Source organism: Ascaphus truei, chromosome 4, assembly GCF_040206685.1.
Source record: "Ascaphus truei isolate aAscTru1 chromosome 4, aAscTru1.hap1, whole genome shotgun sequence".
In the NCBI taxonomy this organism is placed as follows: domain Eukaryota; kingdom Metazoa; phylum Chordata; class Amphibia; order Anura; family Ascaphidae; genus Ascaphus; species Ascaphus truei.
Window position 1 is genome coordinate 72,758,231 of NC_134486.1, and position 25,838 is coordinate 72,784,068.

The 25,838-nt window shown below is 37.8% G+C and overlaps 1 protein-coding gene across 2 annotated transcripts in view; it reads right to left on the reverse strand.

Moving 5' to 3' along the window:
* Nucleotides 1-1,246: 1,246 nt before the first annotated feature.
* Nucleotides 1,247-25,838, reverse strand: part of JAG1 (jagged canonical Notch ligand 1) — a 37,492-nt gene continuing 12,900 nt past the window's right edge. Inside the window, exons 3-26 of one of the 2 annotated variants that reach the window (XM_075596043.1) lie at nt 24,853-24,904; nt 21,936-22,190; nt 21,415-21,475; nt 17,905-18,035; nt 17,436-17,555; nt 16,757-16,870; nt 16,438-16,551; nt 14,797-14,910; nt 14,291-14,337; nt 13,826-13,999; nt 13,202-13,352; nt 12,121-12,285; nt 11,809-11,922; nt 10,993-11,106; nt 10,799-10,912; nt 10,397-10,513; nt 9,555-9,582; nt 8,945-9,030; nt 7,131-7,244; nt 6,867-6,976; nt 6,251-6,490; nt 5,625-5,756; nt 4,644-4,794; nt 1,247-3,492 (exon numbers count right to left, since the gene is read on the reverse strand). In XM_075596043.1, the coding sequence (XP_075452158.1) occupies nt 3,035-3,492; nt 4,644-4,794; nt 5,625-5,756; nt 6,251-6,490; nt 6,867-6,976; nt 7,131-7,244; nt 8,945-9,030; nt 9,555-9,582; nt 10,397-10,513; nt 10,799-10,912; nt 10,993-11,106; nt 11,809-11,922; nt 12,121-12,285; nt 13,202-13,352; nt 13,826-13,999; nt 14,291-14,337; nt 14,797-14,910; nt 16,438-16,551; nt 16,757-16,870; nt 17,436-17,555; nt 17,905-18,035; nt 21,415-21,475; nt 21,936-22,190; nt 24,853-24,904 (3,276 nt within the window). In that variant the 3' untranslated portion in view covers nt 1,247-3,034. The remainder of the gene's footprint in view (nt 3,493-4,643; nt 4,795-5,624; nt 5,757-6,250; nt 6,491-6,866; nt 6,977-7,130; nt 7,245-8,944; nt 9,031-9,554; nt 9,583-10,396; nt 10,514-10,798; nt 10,913-10,992; nt 11,107-11,808; nt 11,923-12,120; nt 12,286-13,201; nt 13,353-13,825; nt 14,000-14,290; nt 14,338-14,796; nt 14,911-16,437; nt 16,552-16,756; nt 16,871-17,435; nt 17,556-17,904; nt 18,036-21,414; nt 21,476-21,935; nt 22,191-24,852; nt 24,905-25,838) is intronic. The other variant, XM_075596044.1, reaches the window with a different exon arrangement.

The following is a 25,838-nucleotide window of genomic DNA, read 5'->3' on the forward strand; positions in this document are numbered from 1 at the left end:
TTCTTGTCCCGTGTGCTGGTGACACTCCATAGAGACATCCATCTGCTGCTCCAATTCGTGGGTGCGTTCTCCTATGCCCTGTATGTCCTTGCGCAGTCCATCTATTTCACTACGGAAAAAGTCTTTTATTTCCGTTAGGAACTTAGTCATGTCCTTCCTTAGGACGGGCTGCAGCCCCGCATCCTCCTCTGGGTCTCCTCTGCCCTGCGTGGAATCTGTGTCAGAACTCCCCCCTGCAGACATGGCCCTCTCGTCCCTGGCCTTTACTTGCTCTGTGTGCCAGAAATAGGATCTCAAATCCAGGGACTTTCTCTTCGTGCTTTTTGTCGTGGCCCGAGTTATGGGCATAGCCGCCGCTTCAATGCTGCTGAGGGTATATTTTGCGCTGAGTTTGGGTGGGTTTTTCTGGTATTTATTTATATAAATGCGCTGGGGATCGGAGGAGCTCTCAGCTTAAGCAGCCATCTCCCAGTCCGTCGCACATGTGCCTCAATATATATATATTTTATAAACCTGAAAAAGCCCTTTATAAACCTGAAAAAGAAACCGGCTACAATTTATCTGTCAAGTAGCTTACTCCTCCTCCTGTATATTACCAACTCCTCCTCCTGTATATTACCAGACCACACCAGATTCATTCCAAATAATGCAAAGCCAAGCTGTCCCCGAACGTAGTCCTTCCTGCCCATTTACAGTTGGGACCCCACATTGATGAGACGCAAAAGGTTGAAACAGCTGCCTGGGAGGTTGCACTGGTCATGCACTTTAACCCAAGCTGTGCTGAAAAGCTGTGTGATACGGCAGGCAGAAGCTTAAAAGTGGCCCATGTTACAATGGACGAGAAGAAAAGTCACACATGGAGTGTTCATTTGCATGTCATTACCCAGAATCCCTGGCTGCAGTGGAAGAATTGTATGCTAAGAAATAAGGAAAGGCAGGTTTACAGACCTGTCAAGACATGTGAATGTGCTCAGAAGTGGTATTTGTATTTGCTGTACAGTGTACGCTTTATCACTTTTTTGTGCCTGGATATTCCCTACAAATTCAGGACAATGGACCATTGCCAATCCCATCTTGATAAGAAGTCATGGACATTTCAATCATTTTACAATAGGCATCATGTGGCTATATGACTATTAGAATATTTGTATACGTTCTATGGCTACATTAAAAATAAATAATGTAATGTATCCGTTTGTTTTTTATTGTAGTGAAATACTGCTTTTTGCAATAGAACAGCATTTTGACATTCAAGCGACACATTGCACCCCTGAAATGTCATGTACGTGTGACCGAGTATAATAATGTACCAAATGACTAAAATACTTTAAAAATGAAGTCAGAATGGTAGGTTTTTTTTCATACAAAAAAATTTAATAAATATTACTTTTCAAAATTTATTGCCAGGAACAACACATCAAAGATGCATTTAAAGGTTCATATAACACTAATATCACAATACAGGGTATCTTCAGGACCTCAGTGGCTAACCAATGAGATTACTATGTTCAGCCTTGGTTGTATATTTTAAACATAGTAATAGCACTTTAACAGCTGCCGTACTTGAGAGGCCTGCGGCGTGTTGCTGCTCTGCAGTGCCTTGCAGGCGCCTTCAATACTGCAGTTGTTAATGCACTTGAATGTTAAGGCAGGCAGTGTAATGTATGGAAAAGCTACAGTGATCACTGGACATTCTACTGTTCAAGTATTCAACAACTAGCTTATTAGAATACTCCCTAGTATCAGTAGATTAAAAAAAAAAAAAAAATCATATCTACAAGTGGTTCTGTAGTACATTTCATGGTGGAAAAAAAAAATCACAATTTACAAAATAAGATTGCTGTGCTTCCAACATCACACGCTAATTTGATATATATATATTTTTTTAACATGCAACCACTCACATTTCTTGTACATAAAAGTTATAGCTCAATTTGTTCCCTTGCGCTGCCTTGTAGCAGAATATCTGCCGGTCACTAAGTATTTTTTTTTTTCTGTAGTGTTTTTTTTTTTTTTTTTAAACAATTTTTATCAAAGCCAAAAGCAGCAAAGATTGTTCTAACGTCTAAATCTCAAAACTGTCTCAGTCTGAACTTACAAAAAAGTTTTAAAGTGATACTATATAAAAAGGTGTTTTGAACATTTGACATCGTACAAAAACAGCATTGGAGGCATTTACGTAAGCCTGTTCTATTGTTAAAAAATAAACTATTTTAGAACACCTTAATTTTGGCATATAGGAAACATGTAACAAGAAAAAAAATAAAATAAAAACAATGAAGAAGCCACAAGCTTACAAAGCTATCAAAAACCTTCAACTCTAAACACATACATATAAATAAAAAGGAATGATATTTAAGGCTCTTGATTATTAAGTTAATAAATCAAATATACACAGTGATTAATAAAAAAAAATGAATTATTTACAGGTCTATACAAAACTTCTACTTTGACATTTCTTCATTTTACCAGCGACAGCTGACAGTCCCGCCCGCCCCCTCCCAACACAAAATACAATAAAAAAAATAAATAATAAACTTAATTTTGATAGTTGCTGTGGTTCTGAGCTGCAAAGGCACTTTCAAATACAGAACTAGTTGTATGCGTCTCCATAAAAACCAATATACAAAAGAAAATATTTAATAAATATAAATAAAATGTATTATTCTAAGACTGTATTATTATGGACACCTGTCGAAAAAAGTTGAAGCAAAAATAAGAGCTAAAAAAAAAAAAAAAAAAAAAAAGGTAATAAAGGCTATGCAATGTCTTTCCATGTTTCAGCTGCAGCTGAATTTACATTAGGGCACTTTTGACTAGTTTTGCATAGATGTGAAATGCAGCACTTGGTATTCCAGCCAACCACAGCAACTATCATTGCCAGTGTAAGCCCCAGCTTGTCAAAACTTAAATTAACACAGGGATTCTAAGTAAATAATAGCCTTAGACTCAAATATTACACAACAGTTTAAGAACTAGAAACTCTGAGCCCTTAATGACAGCCACAGGCTCTGCATGGCAGCGCTGCTGTCTGCTATACAATGTATTCCATTCGGTTTAAACTTTGTGCACTTTCTAAGTCTCTGTTGTCTTGTTTATTTGTCCAGTTTGGTTGTTTTGTAGGAGTGCTGTTGGGTGGTTTTTCATCTCTGTCTACCAGTGTGTATGCTGGCTGCTTTACAAATCTGGGCTTCTGCTGGTGCTTGTCCATGTCATCTTCCTCTACTTCTGAATTGTGTGTCCTTATTTTTGCTATTTTGGAATTTTTATTCTCATAGTCTTTAATGGGAACAGTGTTTGCTCCATGTTTCTCAATGGGATTTTTGATCTGGTTCAGCTGCTCCCTCACGTTGTTTGTTGTGTTGTCTTCTGATGCGGTGTGAGTGTGGCTACTTTGCTTTCTGCGTTTCCGAATACACCAATAAAAGGCTGTTACCAGGCAACAAATCCAAGCCACGGTTAGAATGGAACTCAATAATGGCACCAGGAAATCTATAAGAGACAGACAAAGTAATTAGTATTTGAGAGACACTACATTAAAGAGTTTTTTTTACATTTTAAATGCACTATTCTGCATCCTGCTGGTACCATGACATTGCAATTTACCACTGTAATAATCAGAATTTAGATTTGATTCATCAGTAGCCACCATCATCACTTACAGTATATCTGGCCGCAGGAAATACAATCAACCGTTAACTCTATTAATGCTGGAGGGATGTGAAATAATGATTTACATGTGAACCTAATGCACTAAAGTAGATGAAACAGAATGTGACGATGAGAGTTTAATGTGGCATGTACTTTTAAAAATGAATATCATTAAATAAAAAAATACAAAATATTAAAGCAAAATCGGAGTGGTGAAGCATTTTTCCGATTAACTTGCTATATTTGGAACGTCGATTCAATCAAGTGACACAGACAGGTCTTAAAAAAGCACTGGACTACAAACAGAAAGGACATGAATGACCTACACTGTCGCATCCAATTCTCAAGTATGATTCCTATACAAAGTAGTATCAATTCTTGCCAGCAGAATGAGAGTCAGACTTCAAGCACAGCGATCCTTTTGCAACATCAAACAAAACCAAACATCTGCAGGGTATTATGTCTTTGGGTCCATCTTTTCCTGCATAGAATGTTGAGCACCAAATTGTGTGCCTGTTGATTAATTTGTTGAAAGGGGCACTAGTATTTCCACTTTGAAGTGGCTCAGTAAGTAAAGGTACGGTCTCTGAAAACAATGACACTGACCAGGCACGCCCGGTATCAGCTCCTTGTGACCTTGGGCAAGTCAACAGCTCCCTGTGCCTCAGGCATCAAAACAAGGATTGTAAGCATATCAATGCAGGGACCGTACCTATAAAATGATATGTACAAGGCTGCGTACTACTCACTGTAGTTGTGGAGCGCTTCGAGTAGCATTGGAAGAAAAGTGCTATATGAAATAGTCATTACATTAAAGTGGGAAGTGTGACCTTTAAACAGAAGAGATACCAGGCATCACCTTCTGATGCAAGTATCTGGGGAGCAGACGGTCTCCAGAGCTGAAATAAATGAGATTCAGCTTCCCGCCTCCCACCTGGGGGGGTCCCTTTAAGCTCATGTAAAAATGTAATTGTTGGATAATTCACACTCACCTGCTCGGTTATTGGTGTGTCGTCTTTGCACTCTGACTTCTGCCACTGATGCAATGAAAGTGTTGTTTCCATCTCGCTTACTGACGAGATCAATTATTCTGTCTGTGATGTCCTTAACAGGGTTTCTGCCATCTCTACTTTCTTCAGCAGACTGGAAATGAATGGAAACATAGCATAAGAAACTCAAAATGCTGGAGGGTGCTGCAAAAGGGATTGGACAATTTCCCTGGCTGTATATACATTCTCCCTATGTTGCCAATATCCATTAAAATGGTTGTGTTAAAAATGAATTGCCCTGTACACAAGCATTCTCTGTCAAAAGATTCAGCGGAACCCAGATTTTTTTTTTTTTTTGTGGGGAATCAACTTTGCAAGAATTAATTGTATACATCTCTTCTGCACCACAAGTGCTGTGCTCCTATTTGGCAAAGGGTGGGTTGTCGTTTTCACCGACCACAACACCACCGTAATGAATGAGTAATACCGTCTGTTCTGAAGCAACTTGCAAATGTAATGCCTATATTTGATCAGCAGAAAGGAAAGTTGCTCATGGTTTCCTATCTACACGGCTGCTCAGGCAAAATCAGATTAATACTGCCACCAGTTCAAAGATGTCTTAGTGATATTACAAATTACATATTAGCTACTGTTAACACGCTAAGCTCTACTTCTTAGAAATACGCGTGGACTGCTATAGTGACTGTAACTTGTGCTTTATTCATGGAGATAGGTTTCCCATAATTCAGCCTACAGAATGTTATGCTTGGTTACAAATACATTTCACCATGCAATTCCTGGGTCCTGGCAGATCTTTCACAAGGAAATCAAGACTTATACTGTTAAAGCACTTAATCTGTCCAACATACAGTACTAAAGCAGAATGTTTACAGCATAAGCTTTTTGTAATAATGTTTTATGTTGTATCCTGTAGACGCATTTATTTTTTCCCATACATAAAGTAGCCACGTGGATTTTACTCACTATAGCAACATGGATTTCATTGTTTGCCAAGGGCGATGGTTCACAGGTAATGTAGATGGAATATTCAGCTGAAACATTCTTCAAAATGTTAAGATTCCTCAGTTCATTGCAAATGCTCTCTGTGGTGAGGCCCTGAAAAATACAGTACACAATAAATTAAAGTTCTGAAATAAACTAATGACAACGCACCCTAGAGACTGCAAACAATATGTCGTTTTCCCTGGGTAACAACAACTTCCTCTCCAAGAATTCTGAGACCACCCAAAAATTGGGTACGGGGTTCACCAACATTAAAAACAGATCAATATTTGATATAAGGAAAGGGAGACTTGGTGCAGGGGTGGCCAAGTCCAGTCCTCAAGGGCCACCAACAGGTCAGGTGAAGGATACCCCTGCTTGAGCACAAGTGGCTCAATCCATGACAGCGACCTGTGCTGAAGCAGGGCTATCTTTAAAACCTGACCGGTTGGTGGCCGTTGAGGACTGGACTTGGTCGCACCTGACTTTGAATGCAGCTTGCCATATTCAACAGTCACTGCATATATTTTTCCCCGAGCCTAAACCATATCATCCAAATGTGTTGTAAACATTTCCTCTTCAAATATCTGAAGTGCATCTTCACTTACCGGTGACATCATCTCTTTGTTGAAGGTAAAAGTGATGTTGGCACAGCTGCTGTCCTGATAACTGGTGTTGGCGTTACATTTTGTTTTCATCGGTGGCTGATTTGAAGGCCAGCATTCACCCGCTCCAGTGCAGGGAGGTACAAAACAGTGGTTGTCCTTATTTGGAACACAAGTCTGTCCAGCAGGGCACTCATTGTTATTTTTACTGTGTATCTCACAGCGCTGCGGCCCACACCACACCTAGGAATAAATCATTATTACTACAAAAATAGGACCAGAAACCAAGAAGGGGATGACAAAGAAGTCTCCCCAAGGTCCCTGTTCACTGCACTCTGTCCAATCACAATAATACACGTACGACACAATAGTCCAGTTTCTTAGTATGTATTACAAATCATGTAGGTGACCTCTGTAGTAAACGTAGAACAGCGATTTACTAATAAAAGCCTAAATGGCCAAAAATAATAAAGTTTTATTAATGAATCGCGACAAAATCGTGATCATTATTTATCTTGTGTGTAATTACAGACCTTTTCAACATGCACTCAAGAGCTATGTAGGAGGGTCCACCATGTTTAGATTGAATAAACCTTTCACTGCCAGCAAAGAGGGTTACCTTTGAGCATTTAACTTTTTCATTCAAACACCGACAGGCATTGCAATCCTCATCCCATGTTGCTCCATCAGGCATCACACGTCCATTGGTTATACAAGGCCTTCCTGTAACTGCACAAAACATAGTCTGAGTACGTAGTCTCGTTCTTTAAATAATTAATTACATGAGAAGGGCTCTCAATGCAACAAAAAGGGATGAAGTTATTTCAGTACTGAAATAAAAAAAAAAAAAGGCGAAAACAAGAAAAGCAGCATCTTGCAATACCTTCTTGACATCTTGGACCACTGCGACCAGGTGGGCAGATACATCTGTAGTCATTGATTTCATCCGCACATGTAGCTCCAAAAGCACAGGGTGAAGATTGGCACTCATTGATATCTTAAGGGGGGGGGGGGGGGGAGAGAAGCAAAAATGCATTTTACAGCAACTTCTATTCCACAAAAAGTAAGCCAAAAAACTTTACAACAATGGGGGGGGGGGTAACTTAATCTGTAAGTATATACAACCTCAATAATAATAGCAATAATACCTCTGGTGGTGCTAAGGGGTATACAATATGAGCCAACACATGAAAGAAACCTTAAAAAAGCACTCTGGTACACAATAGTAGTTCGCTTATACTTTAAAACAAATGTTCAAATTATTATATTAAATATAAAAATAAAGTATCCCTGCAACCCACAGAATTACTATGATAAGAACAAAATAATAATAAAAATAAAAACACAACTAATGGTTGCATTGATTTCTACATGTATTGGTTAACGGATGCTTAGAATGCATTATAGTTGTGTTCTATGGGTGGGTTTATGACAGACCTTTTCAACAACTCCAAAGAACGAACTTTAAGACTACATTACGGAGAGGTAAGGATTTTGGAAATACTGCACATGCTTTTGTTTTGTCAATACACAATTTCTGGATAATCTCCCTAAAAGGGAGCCACTCTGCTTTAGTGCCCCAGAAGTACTTAACTCAGGAGTAAGAATATTAAATATATCCCGCAGCTTTTTTCTTCCAAAATACTTAGGGGCAGAGATTTCTTAAGGTCCGTTGTGGGATAACGGACCCGAATGGGTGTTAACTGCCATCGACTTCAATAAGAATTAACACCTGCTCTGGTGTGTTAACTTACAATGATCCTTAATGGATAACCCCCTTAAAGCTTTGGAAACTTAGAACAAAGCTCCCTGAAAGACAACTCAGCAGTTCTTGCACACTATAAAATTCAGTTAAGTTACGCATTACATTTATGATGGTTAAATATGTGAGTGGTTATTACCCTCCACAATATATCAATATACGTGACATTGGCACTGTCTTGCTAACCAAGAACATTTGAGGGATTACATGACTGGATTTATATGTACGCACTGGTACAAATGCTTTTAATATGGTAAAAATCAAAATAAATTGTATATATAAATAGAATCACAAGTGGGGCTCACAGTGTGTTATTTACACAAAATGTCGACTTGCTTGAACATGCGGTGCAGTTCAACAAGGTGGGAGTCCTTCACCATCCCAATTTAGATAAGAAAAAACGTTAGTTGATTGCACTCAAAATATGGTCACAAAGACATTTGGCACATTTCTGTTTAGTTTTTGCAGATAAAAACACTATGATTCGGGGGTTGCAAACCTTTCATCAAACGTGCACTTTAGTCACATGTCTGCGCAGCCATCACTTTACCCTTGACGAAGGGTCCCCGACCCCCGAAACATGGTGTTTTATCTGCAAAAACTAAACAGAAATGTGCCAAATGTCCTTGTGACCATATCTAAGTTGAGTGCAATCAACGAAACGTCACACACACACACACACACACACACACACACACACACACACACACACACACACACACACACACACACACACACACACACACACACACACACACACACACATCACGTTGATATATCAAAGCAGCAGTGCTCCCTCATGACATCAAGTTGATGATCACTTGATATTGCCCAACGACCTGAACACTTGCTTCTATTCAAACCATCAAACAATAATACATTCGTTTATAAACAAATATTGGCATTGTGAAAGTCTACTCAGTTCCAATACTTACTTATCCTGCAGTCAGGCCCAGCAAAACCAGGGGCACATTCACAGCGATACCAGTTGTCTCCATCCACGCAAGTTCCACTATTGTAACTATTAGAAAGAATAAACACAGTATGCATTCGTTGCACATTCAAAGGATTGCCTTATATTAAAAGTGCAGTGCAACTGATCACCAGCAAAGCAATGTGCATCTATCCACCCTAGTTCTACAAATCTTAATTGGCCCATGATAATGTGTTTTGGTTTCACAGACTCCCTTTACACCAGGGATACATACGTCCTTGTACCAAACGGACAGTATTTTCTATTTTGGAGAAACTAAAACATAAAAGTTGTATTTTTGTGAACTCACAAAAATGTCTGCCATTTGAGAATTTTCTAACTTAACCCAGCAGTGCAGAACTGCAGCAAAAGCACAAAGTATTGCAGATGATGTGGTCTTTATTGTTGTGCTGATATGATAGAGGCATCATAAAGATGAAGATTTTATTGCATCTTTATATAATGTGCTCAGTGGAACTACTGCATTAAAAATCCTGTATCTAGATATATTATGTATTCTTTTTTTATGGGGGGGGGGGGGAGGGCAACGGGGGGTTTATGGCTGTACTTACCATGGGTGAGGACTACAGTCATTAGTGTCTAGAAAACAAACAAAAATATCCATTAGTGATATTCAATAGGCTTTGTGCTTTACTGTTATTTCTCTACAAACAAATGTCAAAGGTGTAACAAAATGAATTGTGTAACATGCACAGGCAGTAAGAAAAAAAAAATATATATATATATATATATATATATATATATATATATATATATATATATATATATATATTTATAGGAGACCATGTTAAATAGTTTTGAAGCAAAGGGTGGCATTCTGTGCTCATTTGCATGTCATTTCCCAGAATCCCTTGCTGCGGTGGAAGTGCTGTGTGCTGGGTGATAATGGTGAAAGGCGGGGTTGCAGACCTGTCTAAGACATGTGAATGAGCATACAGTAATATTTCCATTTGCTATATGCTTTACTGTGGAGGGTTTTTGTCACTTTTTTACCCACCATAACTTAAGTGTGTGTGTGAGTGTGAGTGTGTGAGTGTGTAAGTGAGTGTGTGCAAGTGTGTGTGATAGATATAGATAATATATATATCCAAAATAAAACCCTAAAAAACACAGGAAGAAAGTGAGTGGAAGCAGACAAGCTGTTGGCTAAATAGAAACGTAGGAAAACACAGGACAACATCTGGCTCTAGTTATCTCATTTGCAACTTTCTCATGCCCAGGTCAAACCTCTGTTACTTAATGTTATGAAAAAACATGATTCAGGTGATGCGCCAGTCCACATCAAAAGCTTTGGCCTTCTGGTTTCAATTTAACGTATCCCAGGGTGGCAGGATGAGCTAATTGTCTCGTCCGTACGACCCCTTTTCAAAGCAGAAGTTAAAGCAAAACTTACTCTGCGCGCACGTTGAGCCTTCCCAGCCTTCTTTACACACACAAGTGAAAGAGTCCGCACTGATCACGCAAGTCCCACCGTTGAAGCAAGGATTTGGCAAACAGCTGCTGTTTCTTGCTACGAAGGAAACAGTGCAACGTGAGCAGAGAACCGATAAGTAATGAAAGAAAGCAGGCTGTTTCCCTTAATTTTGTGCACATTGCCGCTAGTGTAAACAGAGCTAGAATCCCATTGCTCTGATGTGCTGCAGGACTCTCTGGCAATGAAAGAGTTAACCATCGCCACCTCTTTCCTACCATTATTACTGTGCGCAACACCCTTTAAAAAATGCTGGGTAGAATATATTACAGCCCTTCCCCCTTTACTAAAAAAGGTGACAGGATGTGGATTACAAATGCTTACCAATGTTACACGTGGTCCCTTCCCAGCCAGCTGAGCACATGCATTTGAATGTATCTCCCTCGTCATAGCACGTCCCCCCATTGTTGCATGTGGCTTCGTCACACTGACTGTCTCCTGTGAGGAACAGACCCCTGCTTTAGATCAGGCATTCCTAAAATCTCACGATTTAAACCAGATTAGAAACACACACTTACGGGAGTGGCATGTTTTTCCTTTCCACCCATTCTTGCAGTCACAGTAGAAATCATTAACCAAGTCTCGACAAGTACCTCCATTGTGGCAAGGATTTTTACTGCAGTCATTGATGTCTAAAAGCACAAAATGCACACGATTAGATTTAAATGTTCACATGGGCTTCATTTAATATGCTTGCACATTGCACCAACTTTCACTCCTTCCCTGGAATAATACTACCCCCACTGTGTGCAAATGAGCCGTCTTCCATGAATGAACTATTCTTTCTAGATCAATACTTTTAAAGTTTTAACGTGTTTGCACAACTGTAGGAAGGCATCAATGTGCAAACACAAAGCTTTGCTTGTCTACTGATAAAAAGTCCCAAAATGTGGAACACAATAGCTCAAATTATAGGAAATACAAAAATGTTCTTACAATGACATGTGCCCAACACATCCCATATACAGTACAAATAAACTGCAGGACAATACTCCGGAGTTAGGAAATTACTGGAGGTTTGTTCTATGGATTTTATACAACAAAATTATCTTCCTTCATTTTTTTAATCCTTTAGCTGGTTTGGCAACACACATTTGTAAATTTTCTTCAAGCTATTCACATTCTAAATATTTACTCTTCTCCAACCTCAACGTTTCAAAGAAACTACACAGGACCCCAAGAGTGTCTACTACATACAGTATTGATACCTTTTCCCGCACTGCAAACAGCTTCTTCCAATCAACACTTCCTAAAACCGTATGTCTTCAGTATATATATCTAGCCACCAATCCCGTTTAGGAATGTCATTCTGTCAGGGGAAGGAAATGACTTACTTGTTTCACAGTATGTCGCTTCCCATCCGTCGCTGCAAATGCATTTGTACGAGTTTACCCCATCGATGCATGTTCCACCATTTCTACAGGGGTTGCTTTCGCAGTCATTGATATCTGCAAGGAAAATTAGATCACTGCTATTTACTGCTGAAGGATCAACACTACTACTGTGGTGACAATAGGTTTTATTTGAAGTACAGTATGGGCTACTTTCATTGAACCAATACACATTTGTTTTTTTTTACATAAGCTTTTAAAAAGGCACAAAAGATACCTTAATTCTCTAAACGAAGAAACAACAAGCAAACTTACTTTCATGACAGTATGTGCCAGTGAAGCCTTTGTTGCACTCGCAGGTGAACTTGCCTCCAGATTGGCTCTTGCACTTTCCGTGGGGGCCGCACACATTGGAGGATATAAACCGCACTCCTTCTGGTGTGCTATTGGAAGATACTGCAACTGTACAGCTGTCAATCACTAGGAGGAAAGAATAGGAAAAGATATGTAGAACACTTTGCAGATGTTTTATTCAACATAAAACTTGTGTGGTCTGGTGCTGAGGGAGGATCTCCTCGGGAGAACACTTTCATAGAGCCAAATCCTGCCTCCAGGTGAACTTTGGCCAAGGCAAGGCAGTTATTTGAGAAGTGTCAAAGTGCATTACAAAACTGCATTACTGCGCAAGAAAACCCGGAGTGCGTAATAAGGTTACAATATCACCCCACATTCACAAAAAGTGAAACTGTCCACTTTTTATACCATGTCAAAATGTAAGGGTGCTTTCATCACTGATTTTTTATAGCCAGTTAAATACTCCATATTTGGCCTAATTATTTAACATAAGAAGAGGAGGACGGCAAAGATTATATATTTTCCTCTAAAAAAAAATAGAAACTAATTTGGTTTAAGATAATGATACTCCGCGATCTCCAGTACCAATTACCACTGCTAATACTGTTCTAATAAGGGAAAACATCACCTATTAACCAACGTCTCTGACTGTCAATTTCATGCACAAATAATACTTGCAATCAATCACAATCAATGCTGCAGTACTGTGGGAGCTTACAACTAAAGGAGTTAAAAAACAATACTGTTTTTTTTTCCCTTATCAAAAGAAAAAATATTAACATTTGGATTCAAATAACCCTGAAAATGCAACAGGTCTTACTTTAAATGCCTCAGTCACTAGCTTGACCTGAGGTCTAATACTCAAATAACATAGTGCAAAGCTTGATGAATGTTAATAATGCAGGTCAGACACAGCTGGATTTTATTAGCACCGTGTGTGGTTCAGGATCACCTATATGATACTGCAGAACCCAATAAGTGAGAGTTTGTTGGGGAAAACAAAGCTAATGAGCAAGAAGCAAGCATCACCTGCGACACATACCTTCACAGGGAGTAGTGCGACAATGATCTTTTAAGTGTGAACAATTCTTCCCCTCATAGTCTTCAGGGCAGGTACAGAAGTAATCTGTGGCAAGATTAAAGCACTGGGCTCCATTCTGGCAAGGGTTTGGTTCGCAATAATCTATGTCCAACTGTAAATGTTGAAGGGGAAGCAGAAGGAAACAAAGGTTTTATTATTACTCCATTCAATGCTAAAGAGAGCAGACACTCTGGAATCTGACCTTTTCATCTAGCTGCCTCCATTAATTTTACTTAAAGCAGAACATGCACTGTAGTTTGCCTAGATTTGAGCAGACAGATTTAGGATATAAAACAGCCACTGAAGGCCAACAGTGAACATACAACAAAACTTAACACGCAAACATTTGCGATCTGTTTAACTGAATGGATCCGATTTCTCCCCACTCCCCCCATAAACACTTTATTGGCAGACAGCTGTAAGGAGTATGACTTTATAGCAAGCCTCGCTGAGCAGAAGGTATTTAGTGTACAAATCATTAGAGAGGGGGGTGGAGGGGGGGGAGAATATAGAGTGGGGGGGGGGGGGAGAAAGCTTGCTAGTCTGAACTATGTTATCTGGGGTTTGCATTTCACCAGTGCTCACCTGACAGAGGTTTCCCGAGAAACCGGCAGGACACAGACATTGGAATCCATTGATTTCATCCTGGCAGTGACCCCCATTCAGGCAAGGGCTGCTTGCACATTCATGGACGTCTTTCTCACAGTGATCTCCTGCATAGCCGGGTGGACAGATACAGCGATACCCATTAACCAAGTCCTGCAATGACAAAGTATTAAACAAAAAGAATGAAAAAAAGAGACAAAAAAAAACCTCCTGCATTCCTTTAAAACCACCACCAAGGAACACAATAGAATTGCATTAGACTTCGAAAATCCAGAAAAAAACTCCACTGCTGACAGTTGGGCACAGTATTTCTTCAAACAAGCACGTTTCTCAATGCAAGCAGATTATTAAAAACACATTGCCCTAGTCCTTATGATGTTTTGTTGCAAACACAATACTTTATTTTTTTATAGATCTTGAAACAATTAATGACATTAAACATACCCTGCATGTTCCTCCGTTTTGACATTGGCCAAGACAATCATTAATGTCTGAATGGGGAAGAAAAAAAAATATATATAAATATACATGAAAAACACACACTTAAGCTATCTGATCATAAGAATGCTATATGCATTTCAATGATGCTGAAAGAATTTAAATCTATATAGCTGTGGCTAGATGGAGCTTTTGTCATGTTTCCTGCATGCTTTCCTTTAGATAAGGTTATTATAATGGGTGGGAACCCATTCTTCCAGCAGACTTTGTGAAACTTCACATCATTGTTTTAGTTATGTTATCAGAATATGACCACACTACAAACTAATAAGTTTGATAAAATTGTAGATTTGCTTTCCAGAATGACAACTCCCTTTCTAAAATACACCAGCTAGTGGGATTTTTTCAAAGTGACGTGAGAAAGGGCGGCTTAAACGACACTTTCTGAAAGTAAAATAATAATAATGCTTTAAAAAGGTCAGAGAATAGATGGGATATAAAAATATGCTTACTTGTGTCACAATTCTGACCCATCCAGCCAGGAATGCAATCACAATAATAGCTGCCAATCAAGTTTCTGCAGGAGTTTGCATTCACACAAGGTATATCTTCGCATTCATTTGCATCTTAAAAAACATAAAGACAAGGGTTATATAATTCAATATTTAGGTTTCGCCCGTTTGCATGTATTGAACATTCTGGTGTCACTGACCAAGCCATTTAAATATTAGGAGCTTCCTGACTTCTTGATTAACAAAAACCTAAAAACAAATATATGAGTGTCATTTTTGTTTTTCTATTCAAACATTAGTACAGGATATTGCAGTAGAAGCAGTGCGTTAAACAGCCGCTCATAGATCTCCACACACATTCGCCGCAAACGAATGGTCAAAAGGTATCAAGACTAAAAATATGAATGGCTTCTTTTAAATCTGGGACATACATATATGAAAAAAATTGAAACCGTTAACTCAATTCCTTGTAAATATATAAATCCATGGACTTTAGATTATTAAATGGTAATACAGTGTTTTTCATTATGGCGCTACCATATTCAAGCGCAAGGTGAGATTTCAGGCATACTTTAAAACATCTAATTTTAACCTGCTGCCCACTTTACTTGTATTTGGTCAACTGTTCATTAAGAACAGTAAGAGGCAATTGACCATTTCAGAGGAGAACTTCCTTTGCTATTGTCAGCCAGATTAGAGTGTTTCAGAAAGAATGCAGACAGCTCATTCTTCATGAGATCATCCACATTTTGGAACCCAGCTGTAAACGCCTTGGTCTGTGGGAGTTGACAGGGCTGAAAAGATACAGCAACTTTCCCACAGAACCAAGCAGAGGAGAACATAGGCTCATGGTAAAAGTGTTTTTCACCATGGCACCATTTAGTATAAGTGTTTCTCATATGCTGGTTTGTTTATCGTTTCACTTTTAATCCAATCCCTGAAGTGCCAGTGGCCTTCTGGAAGTGAAATAACATTAACAATTGAAATTCATGGAATGTGCAGGAGGCACCTATATGGTTATATACAGTATATTTCAAAAATATCTGAACATTATATAAAAGTTATGGTGGGTAAACAAAATCTAAACCAATTTATACTTGGAAAAATATTTCCATTTAATGAAATGCAAGTTGAAAGTAAATAATCAAGTAGACACAATATTACAATTTACTTTTATCAACATTTTTAGTGAAATTACTTTTTTTTTTAAATAGGAAAATTCATCTGAAAAAGGTTAAAATATACAATAGTACATCTAATATAATGTCTGTTTATATAGTCGCTTTTCCGTGCAAATTATAGAATTGAAAAAGTACGACAATGAGTATTGCAACTCTAATTATAGATTCATGAATAAAACGAAACGCAAAAAACATGTTAAAATAAATTGTTGAATTTCATTGTTATATTATATATTAGTGTGGATAAATAAATATTTACATGTATTAATGTATATATATATTTATTTATATTATAATAAATGTTATAAATATAGTACATTTATTTCTGCTGCATTGAGTTTCCAACAAACAAACGAATTACTCTCAGCTGAACTTTGTGCCTGGCGAGACGTTTAGTGTCGTAAGAGGAAATCAGGACTATGAATGTAATAAACGTAAACACTGTTACAAGAAAAGTTACCTATTTGACATGTTTTCCCAGTCCACTGAGAAGGACAAACGCATTTAAAGCCATCCACTAGGTCCTGGCAGGTCCCACCGTGTCCACATGGATTTGGGGAGCAATCGTCAATATCTAGAAGTCAAAAGTATAGGTTTAACTTACACACATCAATTCCAGACCATCAATATACTGCATCAATTTGCTACTGTAGGCCATAGTGTTAATAAACTGAAAGAGCCCAATCTAATATTCAGTGGGACCCAGTTTCACTAAAACCAATGATCCGACACGCAGTTATTTAGGAAACAGTAACATTATTAATGTAGATAATACGTACTGATGGTGCACGTTGGACCTGTCCAGCCTGGGGAACAGTGACATTCAAATCCCGTAGATGTTTCTGAGCAACTTCCTCCATTGTGACAGGGATCCGAAAGGCAGGCGTGTTCAGCTGAATCAAACAAAAACAAATAGCCTTCATTATTTAAAAGTTCAGAAATGTCCCCAACAAAATAAAACAAATGAAAAAAAACGGTCACTGTTTCTACTCCGTAAACAGACCACCTTGCTTTGCAAGACGTGACCAGCACTAATACCTCTATATCTTATTCCCATTAACAGTGCTTGGTTTAACAGAACTTCAAACAAGGAGGAAATAATCTTTCATGCTAAGCTGACCTGATCAATGTGCCATAGCTTAGATCAGCTGGAGTCTGAGCCAGGACTAACACAGATTCCCATAGCCTCAGGAAAAGGCATCACCGCAAAGACAAAACCCCCCCCCCCGAAAAATAAACTTCTTAACCCCTTCAATGCTAGGTGGAGCTGCAAGACAAGACACTGGCTCCACACACCAAAAGATTAACAAATGGAGGGGGAGAAGAAATAAACACACAGAGAACTGTTACATTTAACTAGTGGGCACCAAAAGAAATGTCACCCTGTGGGTATATTTTCACGGCAAGAAATACTTAAATTCAACAATTTGCCAGTCAAAAAGCACATAAAGAACTAACCAATTTCACAGTTTTGTCCCGAATAACCCTCAGGGCAGGAGCACTGGTACTTGTCTGGCCCTGTGTTGCTGCAGGTTCCTCCATTCAGACAGGGCTGGTATGTTCCGCAGTAGTTGAGATCTGCCAAATTGCACAGAACACTCCGTGACATGCAGAACGCCACCGCCTATGCAATATTCAAAATGGAAAAATACTTCCATGCTGACGTACATTACAGAAGGACCGAATGCAGTTAGTCTGTCATTAAGAGGTTTTTAGTACCTACTCTAACACAACGTCTAGCAATTAATGGCTTTGCTCTGTAATGCACTGCAGGTCCCTCTAGCAGGATAAATAAATCAATATTCCTTTATTTACTTTGAAAATCCGTTGATTGCCAATTTGCTGCTGGAGCATCATTAAAAGCCTTGCAAAAAGAAGTGAAAGGGTTACATCTGAAAGTTTAGCGTTTGCTGTATGATTAGCATACCTTTGTCACAGAGCTGACCACCCCAGTTGGTTTCACAGAGGCACTGCCATGGTTCAATGCAAGTGCCATGGACACATCCTGGGTGCGGAATGCATTTATCACAGTACAGGCCTTGCCATCCATACTGACATCTAGGAACAAAAATATGGACATCTATATTTATATACACCACATTCAGTACAGCACAAACAGGAAGTCTGAAAAACCATACATCAAAATGTATTACATGTACAGAGGGTGTATTTGGTGGTTTCTTGTAAACAAACCTACAAGCAGTTTTGCCAAGGTCTCTAAGCCAATCTTCTCACAAAAGAATAACTGTTCTGGGAGACCCTGCATGGTGCCATTGAACACAATAATACTCTATTCTCAGGTCATTCAAACGAGACAGGGAGGGTGGGTGTGCGTTACAAATCAATCTCTAGACTATGTCAGACTGGACAATCAATTGTGTGTAAAAGGAAAAGTCCATGAGAACAATGTCCAGATGAAAATGCTGCTTTACGGCTAAAAAAAAATATATATAAAATATATATGGTTATCTGGAAAGGCTAAAGTGAAGCTTTAGTAAATGTATTGTGACAAATGTCTTCACTAAACTAGCAGGATTTAGATTTTTCATGTAAATAGAAGACTTGAAAGAAATCTTGTCCTCCTTGGTATATTACTTGTGGTTGGTATGGTCATTTTTCTTAATGGTTAGTTTGAGGGGGGGGGGGGGGGAGGGTGAACTAGTCCTTTAAATCCTCTTTTCACATCTGTGAAATGTAATGTTAAGATAAGAGCCAGACACATGCATTAACTCTTTCAGTGCTGATGGGATCTGCAACATTGCTGTGAACTGCATCCATTCCTGGGCTAAACCCAGTAATACATTAGTAATGCCCAAGACTGAACTATCCCCAAGCCGACTTTAAATGATAAAAATAAACCATTAGGCAGGTCATTCAGGCTTTGGTACAAGAAAAAAAAAAAAAAAAAGAGAGAAACTTCTGACTGAGCAAATCCCTATCATGGGAAAACTAGAGGGCTCTACAGGGAAAAAAACTGAAAACAGCTAGTGGTAATTTTAACTCTTTGCTTTGGAATTTCCTAGTATTAAAGTTTGTTATTATTATAGAACCATTTTAAGAATTAGGGATTTGTTTTTAGACCACTATCCACTACGTTTCCTTATGTTGGATTTATAGTTTTAATAATTGTATATGTAACTAAACAATAACATATGTAGTAAAGTTCCACCAAAGCCTTTCAAGTAAGGTTCTATCAGAAAGGATTTCGCCTTTGGAGGAGTCTTAAGACTCTGGTATCCAAGTATCAATTGTGAAAGGTAAGAAAGGATATTGCGCGATCCTTTCCATTTTGGAACCATTAGCAGTGTTTTCATACACTATTATCATTTGCCAACATTTTTTAAATTAACAGAAAGACAAAATAAATTTGTCCAGAAGCATTTTACTTCATTCCTTAATTAAAATGACGGAGCAGAAATTATGCACACGAAAGGACGCCAAAAATAGCTAAAGGCAACTTCACTAAGAAAACATTACATAACAAAATATTAGTCCAAAACAGCGAGACGTATAGTTATCCTTGTTTGATGATGCGCATGATCAAGTTTCTCATGAGAAATAAGAGTCGTTTTTGCTTAAATAAAGAGTCACAAGAAAATGTGGTATTTCTGGCAGACTTAAACCAAGGAGATTAAAAACGGACACCCCAGGGATGGCAAAAATCGGTACAATCCCACTTAAGAGTTTTAATAAATAGAAAGCATTCAGACATTAGACATCATCGCTACCATTTTTAACTTTGGTTTCATAATTCAACTTAAAATACTGGGCACAATACATAAAGCTTTGGTTACGATTTGTTTTTCACCTACAAAAAGAACAACGTGTCTAAGTATTTTGTTGCTAATTCATAATGAAGGCCTTTGATTATTATGACATGTCAATCACAAAATACTACTGTTGAATTTTTTTTTCTATGAAATATATGGTTAGAGATGTATAGATATATATTGAAAAATGAAGAAAATAAAAATACCATCTTATCCATGCTGGTTGCAGGTTTAAGCGTTCGTGTGAAAGTACCCCACCATGGAGAACATCTAACTCAGATGTAATAAGAAAGGTGTTTGGTGTGGTGTTTTGGTTTTTGGGGTTTTAAGGCTTCTCAAAAGACAATAGGATACTTTTTTTTTTTTAGTATGCAAATGAAGTGTGGGAAAGTTGCACCTTAAGCAAATACGAGCAGTAGTGCATGTCTGGGCATTGAGTGGGAGGGGAGATGTAGAAAGAGAAAGGCCTAAAATTGGGAAACAAAGCCTGTTGTTCTGGCAGGGAAACAGCAAACCCTACAAGGCATGTTTATTTTGGTGACAAGAGAATCTTCATCTAGTACTTGTCACGTGATCGGGGGGTCACCGTAAAAATGGTTATGGTGATCGTAGCTGAAGTTAAATCTACAGTATAAATCTGATGCAATCCAATAGAAAAATCGACAGCGATTTCAACAAGTGTCATAATATCTTTCATTTAGTGTCCTTCAATTTCAAAACAAATTTTATTCAAATCAACAGAATCATTAATGCAGCCAGCCAGGTCGGACTCCTGTCTGCACTTTTCTGGTACGTGATCCACACTGCAGAATCACAATACTGCATTTTTTGCCACTGATTGTTGTACACAGAGTGCTATGCAGTTTCATTCCCATTTGTACTTTGCTTTTTAAACCCGTCAATGCCAACAGCTTGACATTAAGGTAATTAAAGAACTCATTAACTTACCCCATTATAAAAAAATAAAAATATATTTTAAAAAATACACATTTCAAGAGATTTGTGCTTCCAAAACAAGTTTTGTCAACAATGAATAATCTTTTATTCCAAACGGAACCCAAGTTATTTTACGAATCATATTACTCCCGCGTCTTCAGAAAACATAACATTGGAATAGCACAAAATGGCTAGATAAAAGAAGATTTGTAATTCCAAGTCGTCCCAATATTTTAATTATTAAATTATTCGGGTATGTCTAAGACTTGCTTTCCATTGTATCGTAGCCAGAGCAGAGTCAACATCAAAGCACAGCAGCAAATTTCTGTATTCATCAGTGTCTACTGACAAGATTCCATCCCTGCTATTAACCTCTCAGCACTCAAACGCTGGCTCACAAGAGCAAAAGAACCCTGAGATTTTACTAATCCCAGTCTAAAGAATGCTTGACTTTTGCTTATTGATAGACTAATGTTGGGGGATGGACAGCAAAATCTCTTAACTCTTCCAGTGCTAGAGGGACCTGACAAAGCAATTCAACACTGGCCCCTCCAACACTCAATGGATATTGGAGAGAACAGGTGAAATGGAAAGAGTTGTCACACATTAACCACTACAACTAAACAGTGCAATTATTAAGTACGAGTCAAATACAGTCGATTTTAATGTGCCCCTGTAGAGTGCATACCGTGCCCGCGTTCTCCATAAAATTTTCAAAAGTGGTAATTTACCTGCAATCTTCTGGCATCTTGCAAGAACCATGCTTTGGGTTGCAGCCTTGACGACATATAGCTGACAAAAATGAATACAGGGTAAATGTCAGAAAGATTGTTTATATGAAAATACATGTGCCAAGTACCCTGTTGTAAGTGGGTGCATTTTACGTGTATACCAAATAAAGCTATTCATCTGAATGCCTAAAAACAAGTCAATGCACTGTAAGAGTGAATTAGAACAGCAGTAATAATTTACATTGCACAAAATCTTCAAATACTGCACGTAAAGCACCTACAGTAGGCAGGTATACTCCATTAGAAATGCACATTCTCCTAGCAACCTCAAAAACCTAATTAAGTCAAAACATGTTTCATGTTGCTCTTAATTTAAAGGCGCAACCTGGCAGAAATACAGGTTTTGTGTATTTTGATAATATAAATAGATGATACAGCAATTCTGCTCCAGTTAAGGAAACCAGACTAAAAATATAAATAGAATCTAAACAGCAATCATAGACAAGTGGAGAAATAATTACCTTTGTTACATTCAGGTCCCATCCAGCCATCCAAACATGTTTTATTGCCATTCTGATCGCACATATAGTGTCCAAAGAAATCATCTCTTGGCCGACAAAATTTGTTGCAGCCAAATCCATAATAATGCTCATCACAAGTTACCCGGATCTGGTATTCAAAATGGGACATGCCGGCATTCTGCTTCAGTGGTTGCCATTGTCGGCTAGGGTTAATCATACCAGAGTGCAGTGCTTTGTCTATGATGTCATCAGCGTCTGTAAAAAAATGAATATATATTTGAAACACAATGCGGTGCTGGACGTACTTTGGTTCAAAACGTGCACCTAATATTAAACCCTATTTTATTACATGTGTATTTTTTGCATCCTTCACTTTTTCATTTATTCACCATTAGCTTTTCATTAGGAATTATTTTTCTCTGTATAATTTTCAAATAAACAGTGATGCCGTCTCCAATTTAATTCCCAGTGTGTCAGCGAGACTTGGGCGTTCAGGCACACAACGCAGACCCCTTTTTCCCCCTCATGCTTTCATCAAATATTTTCAATGACATATCCATGATAACTGTATATTATTTATAATGCAAAGAAAAAGTAGGCTGTGTTATGAGCATAATCTGTGGTTATGCGCCAGTTGCTCCCACTTCTAGTAATTTTACCACAAGTAATACTTTAAAACTATTGTCTTGGCATATTTCACCTTGATGCTTGTAGTTAACATCTCAAGATGCAGAGCACCCATGCAAAATGTAGCCAACCCCACTTACATGCTGGTAGAGCATACAATGCTACAATAGCACAATGGGGTAAAAATACAGATAATAGAGCTTAATGAGTGGGGATTGTGACATACTCGATTACGATGTCATAGTTGTTACTGTTTGTACAGGAAATATTATTTTAGATTAACAAGTTAGTTTCGATGCAGAGATTCACAGATGCATCTGCCCACTAAAAAAGGGCAACTGGTTTTCAGGGTCATCTCAAAAGGAGGGTTTGTAGCAATACCACAAATTCACTTCACATTTGTACAACACATCCTCATCACTAAAATGATTAATAAGAAGCTTACAAACTATATATAGCATGTTTTTTAATGTGCTTAAAAATTCGGCATATATACCGTGCCTTTTAGAAATGTGCATTTAAAGTTATGCCCCGAAATAATATTTCACAGTAGCCCGGAATATTGTACATATCTGTGGTATTTCACTCTGTACTCTGGGCCTTATGACTTAAACGATCTGACACTGTCTTACGACCTGCAGCAAGCACTACATTGACTGCAAAGTGAAGAATTATCCTAAAACATTTAAATTAGCTTTGCACATAGTGAAAATTTACATAGCAGACTGTTTTGCACTGAAAAAAGCAAACAACTAAAATTGTAGTGACTAGGTATATAAAAAAAAAAAAAACACAAATGTAGGTTGTTGTAATTCATGATACATTTGGAACTCATTTCAATACGGACATAATTAAACATTCTAAACAGTTCTGTATTTTATTTATTTCTGAAATGTTTTACCAGGAAGTATTACATTGAGAGTTACCTCTCGTTTTCAAGTATGTCCTGGGCATAGAGTTAAGATGACAAATAAATGGTTACAAATACATAGTTACAGTACATAAGTGAACAGGGTATATATACAAGACATTGCATGCACAGTTAGAGACAATATATATTATAGGCGTATGCAACAGTTACCGACAGTATGTCAGTAAAGATTCACAGCTTCATCTTCACCCTCCTTTTCTACAGCTGTATTCTATGTAAAATAGTGTCCATACAGAATACTGCATTCTATTTACTGTATCTCTCAACAAGACTTTGAAGTAGTTGTTCGCCACTACTCTTTAGATTGTAAGCTCTTCAGGGCAGGTACTCCTTTTCCTAATGTTATTTTTAGGCCCGAAGCGCTTATTCCCATTATGCATTATATTATTATGTCACGTGTGTTACTGCTGTGAAGCGCTATGTACATAGATGGCGCTATATAAAGATATACATACATACATACTCCTAGCTAATAGCACATGTACATCTTAAGACAGAACTCACTACAAGATTCGTAAATAATTTTCATATTGCTCTAATTCAAGTTATTACAATCTGAAAATAAACAAAACTCACAGTGCTGAAAACATAACAGTAGAGTTACAGTAAGCTATTTTTGAAACACACGGCTTATGCTGAAATTAAATTAATTATTGTTCATGTAATGCTTTGTTGCTTTAGATAGTCAACACATTAACTAAAATGGTCAATACAGACTCTTAAAAAAAACAAAAAAAAACTGGACCAAGTCACTGGAGTGGACCAGAGAGGCATACATGACCCTGGTCAGCACCTGCCTTTAGCCATTTCAAAACATTTCCATAACCAATAAAGGCATGTTCTTCCTTATAGGGGGACCTTCAATTCACAGACCCACCAAATGAGTATGCAATATCTAACACAGGGCAAACTTCAGACACTACAGGAAAGAGACAATACATCTCCACTACAAGACCACACCAACTGTACTTGGAGGTTATAAATGGGCAGTCCCAGTGGGACTGAAAATAGTGTCAAATGTTTATATAAATGAAAATTATTGCCGACTCTTTTTGCAAAATGGGCTATGAAACGAGTTTTTTTTTAAAGTGTGTTTACTTAGCGTTAACAACCTTTTCAAATGTGAACTAAAAAGTGTTCCAATACACAAAATAGACAGTATAAATCTATTCAATGTTGAATAAAATAATGAGTTGTCAGCACAGAAGCTGTAGAAATAGTATACTTTAAGAGGTATTAGCACCCAAGTCTACGTGCTTTATGCCAGGCAGTGGTTTCTTAGGGGGGAGGGTGAACACATGAGATATTATATATTTAACATTTAAAAATATAAAATTATGGATATATAGAAATACTTACCATTGGTGTCATTATTGTAATCCCATGCTTCAACAACTAAGGTATAGGATCTCTGAAAAGTGATAGGAAAAAAAAACACATTAAAAAAAAGGGTAAGCAATGTGTGTGTGGGAGACATTTTTGAAGTGAAACTTCTTTGCTGGCATCTATGTGAATATCTTTTGTGCAGATGGAAGTACTGTCACAGCACCCACCACAGCCAACGCATACAGGTTCAGGTCTGTCTGCGCATGCGCAAAGACACACACACATATATAGAAGTACAAATAGCAAAAACTCTACAAGTGTCTAATTTCTAATAGTAAGTGTAAAAGATGCAACACACACACACACACACACACACACACACACACACACACACACACACACACACACACACACACACACACACACACACTGAAAACTTAGAACTGCTAAAAGCAACAATTAAAAAAAATTCCCATTTATAACAACAACTGACAAAGTGCAAAAGATGACACACATACGGTAAATAAAAATATATAGAAGTGCAAAATAGCAAACCGTATAAAAATGTTCCATTTATAAAAACAACTGACAAAACGAGAGGAAAAAAAAAAACCACACAACACACAAGCAATACAAATATAAAAGTGCAAAGAGTAAAACATTTTTAAAATGTCCCATTTCTAATAACAACTGACTTGAGACTAACAGCATTTACATACTTTACACTCCAAAATGTATGTATTTTACTTTAGTTATCTTTACTCAATTCGATCATGCATTCTAAGTGTTACTATGCAAATGTCTGCTGAGAAAGATAAAAACTAAACCCAATACAAAAGTCTATAATTGTATCAAAAGCATAATCAAAAATGTACAATCAGTGACAATGCCCTACGAAGTTTCACTTAAAATGCGCGTGCTCGGCACACACACTTTTTTTTTTATAAATTGGCGATATTACATGTATGCGCCGTTCTTGGTATGTATACACACTTGTCTTTGACTAACTCAAATCTATG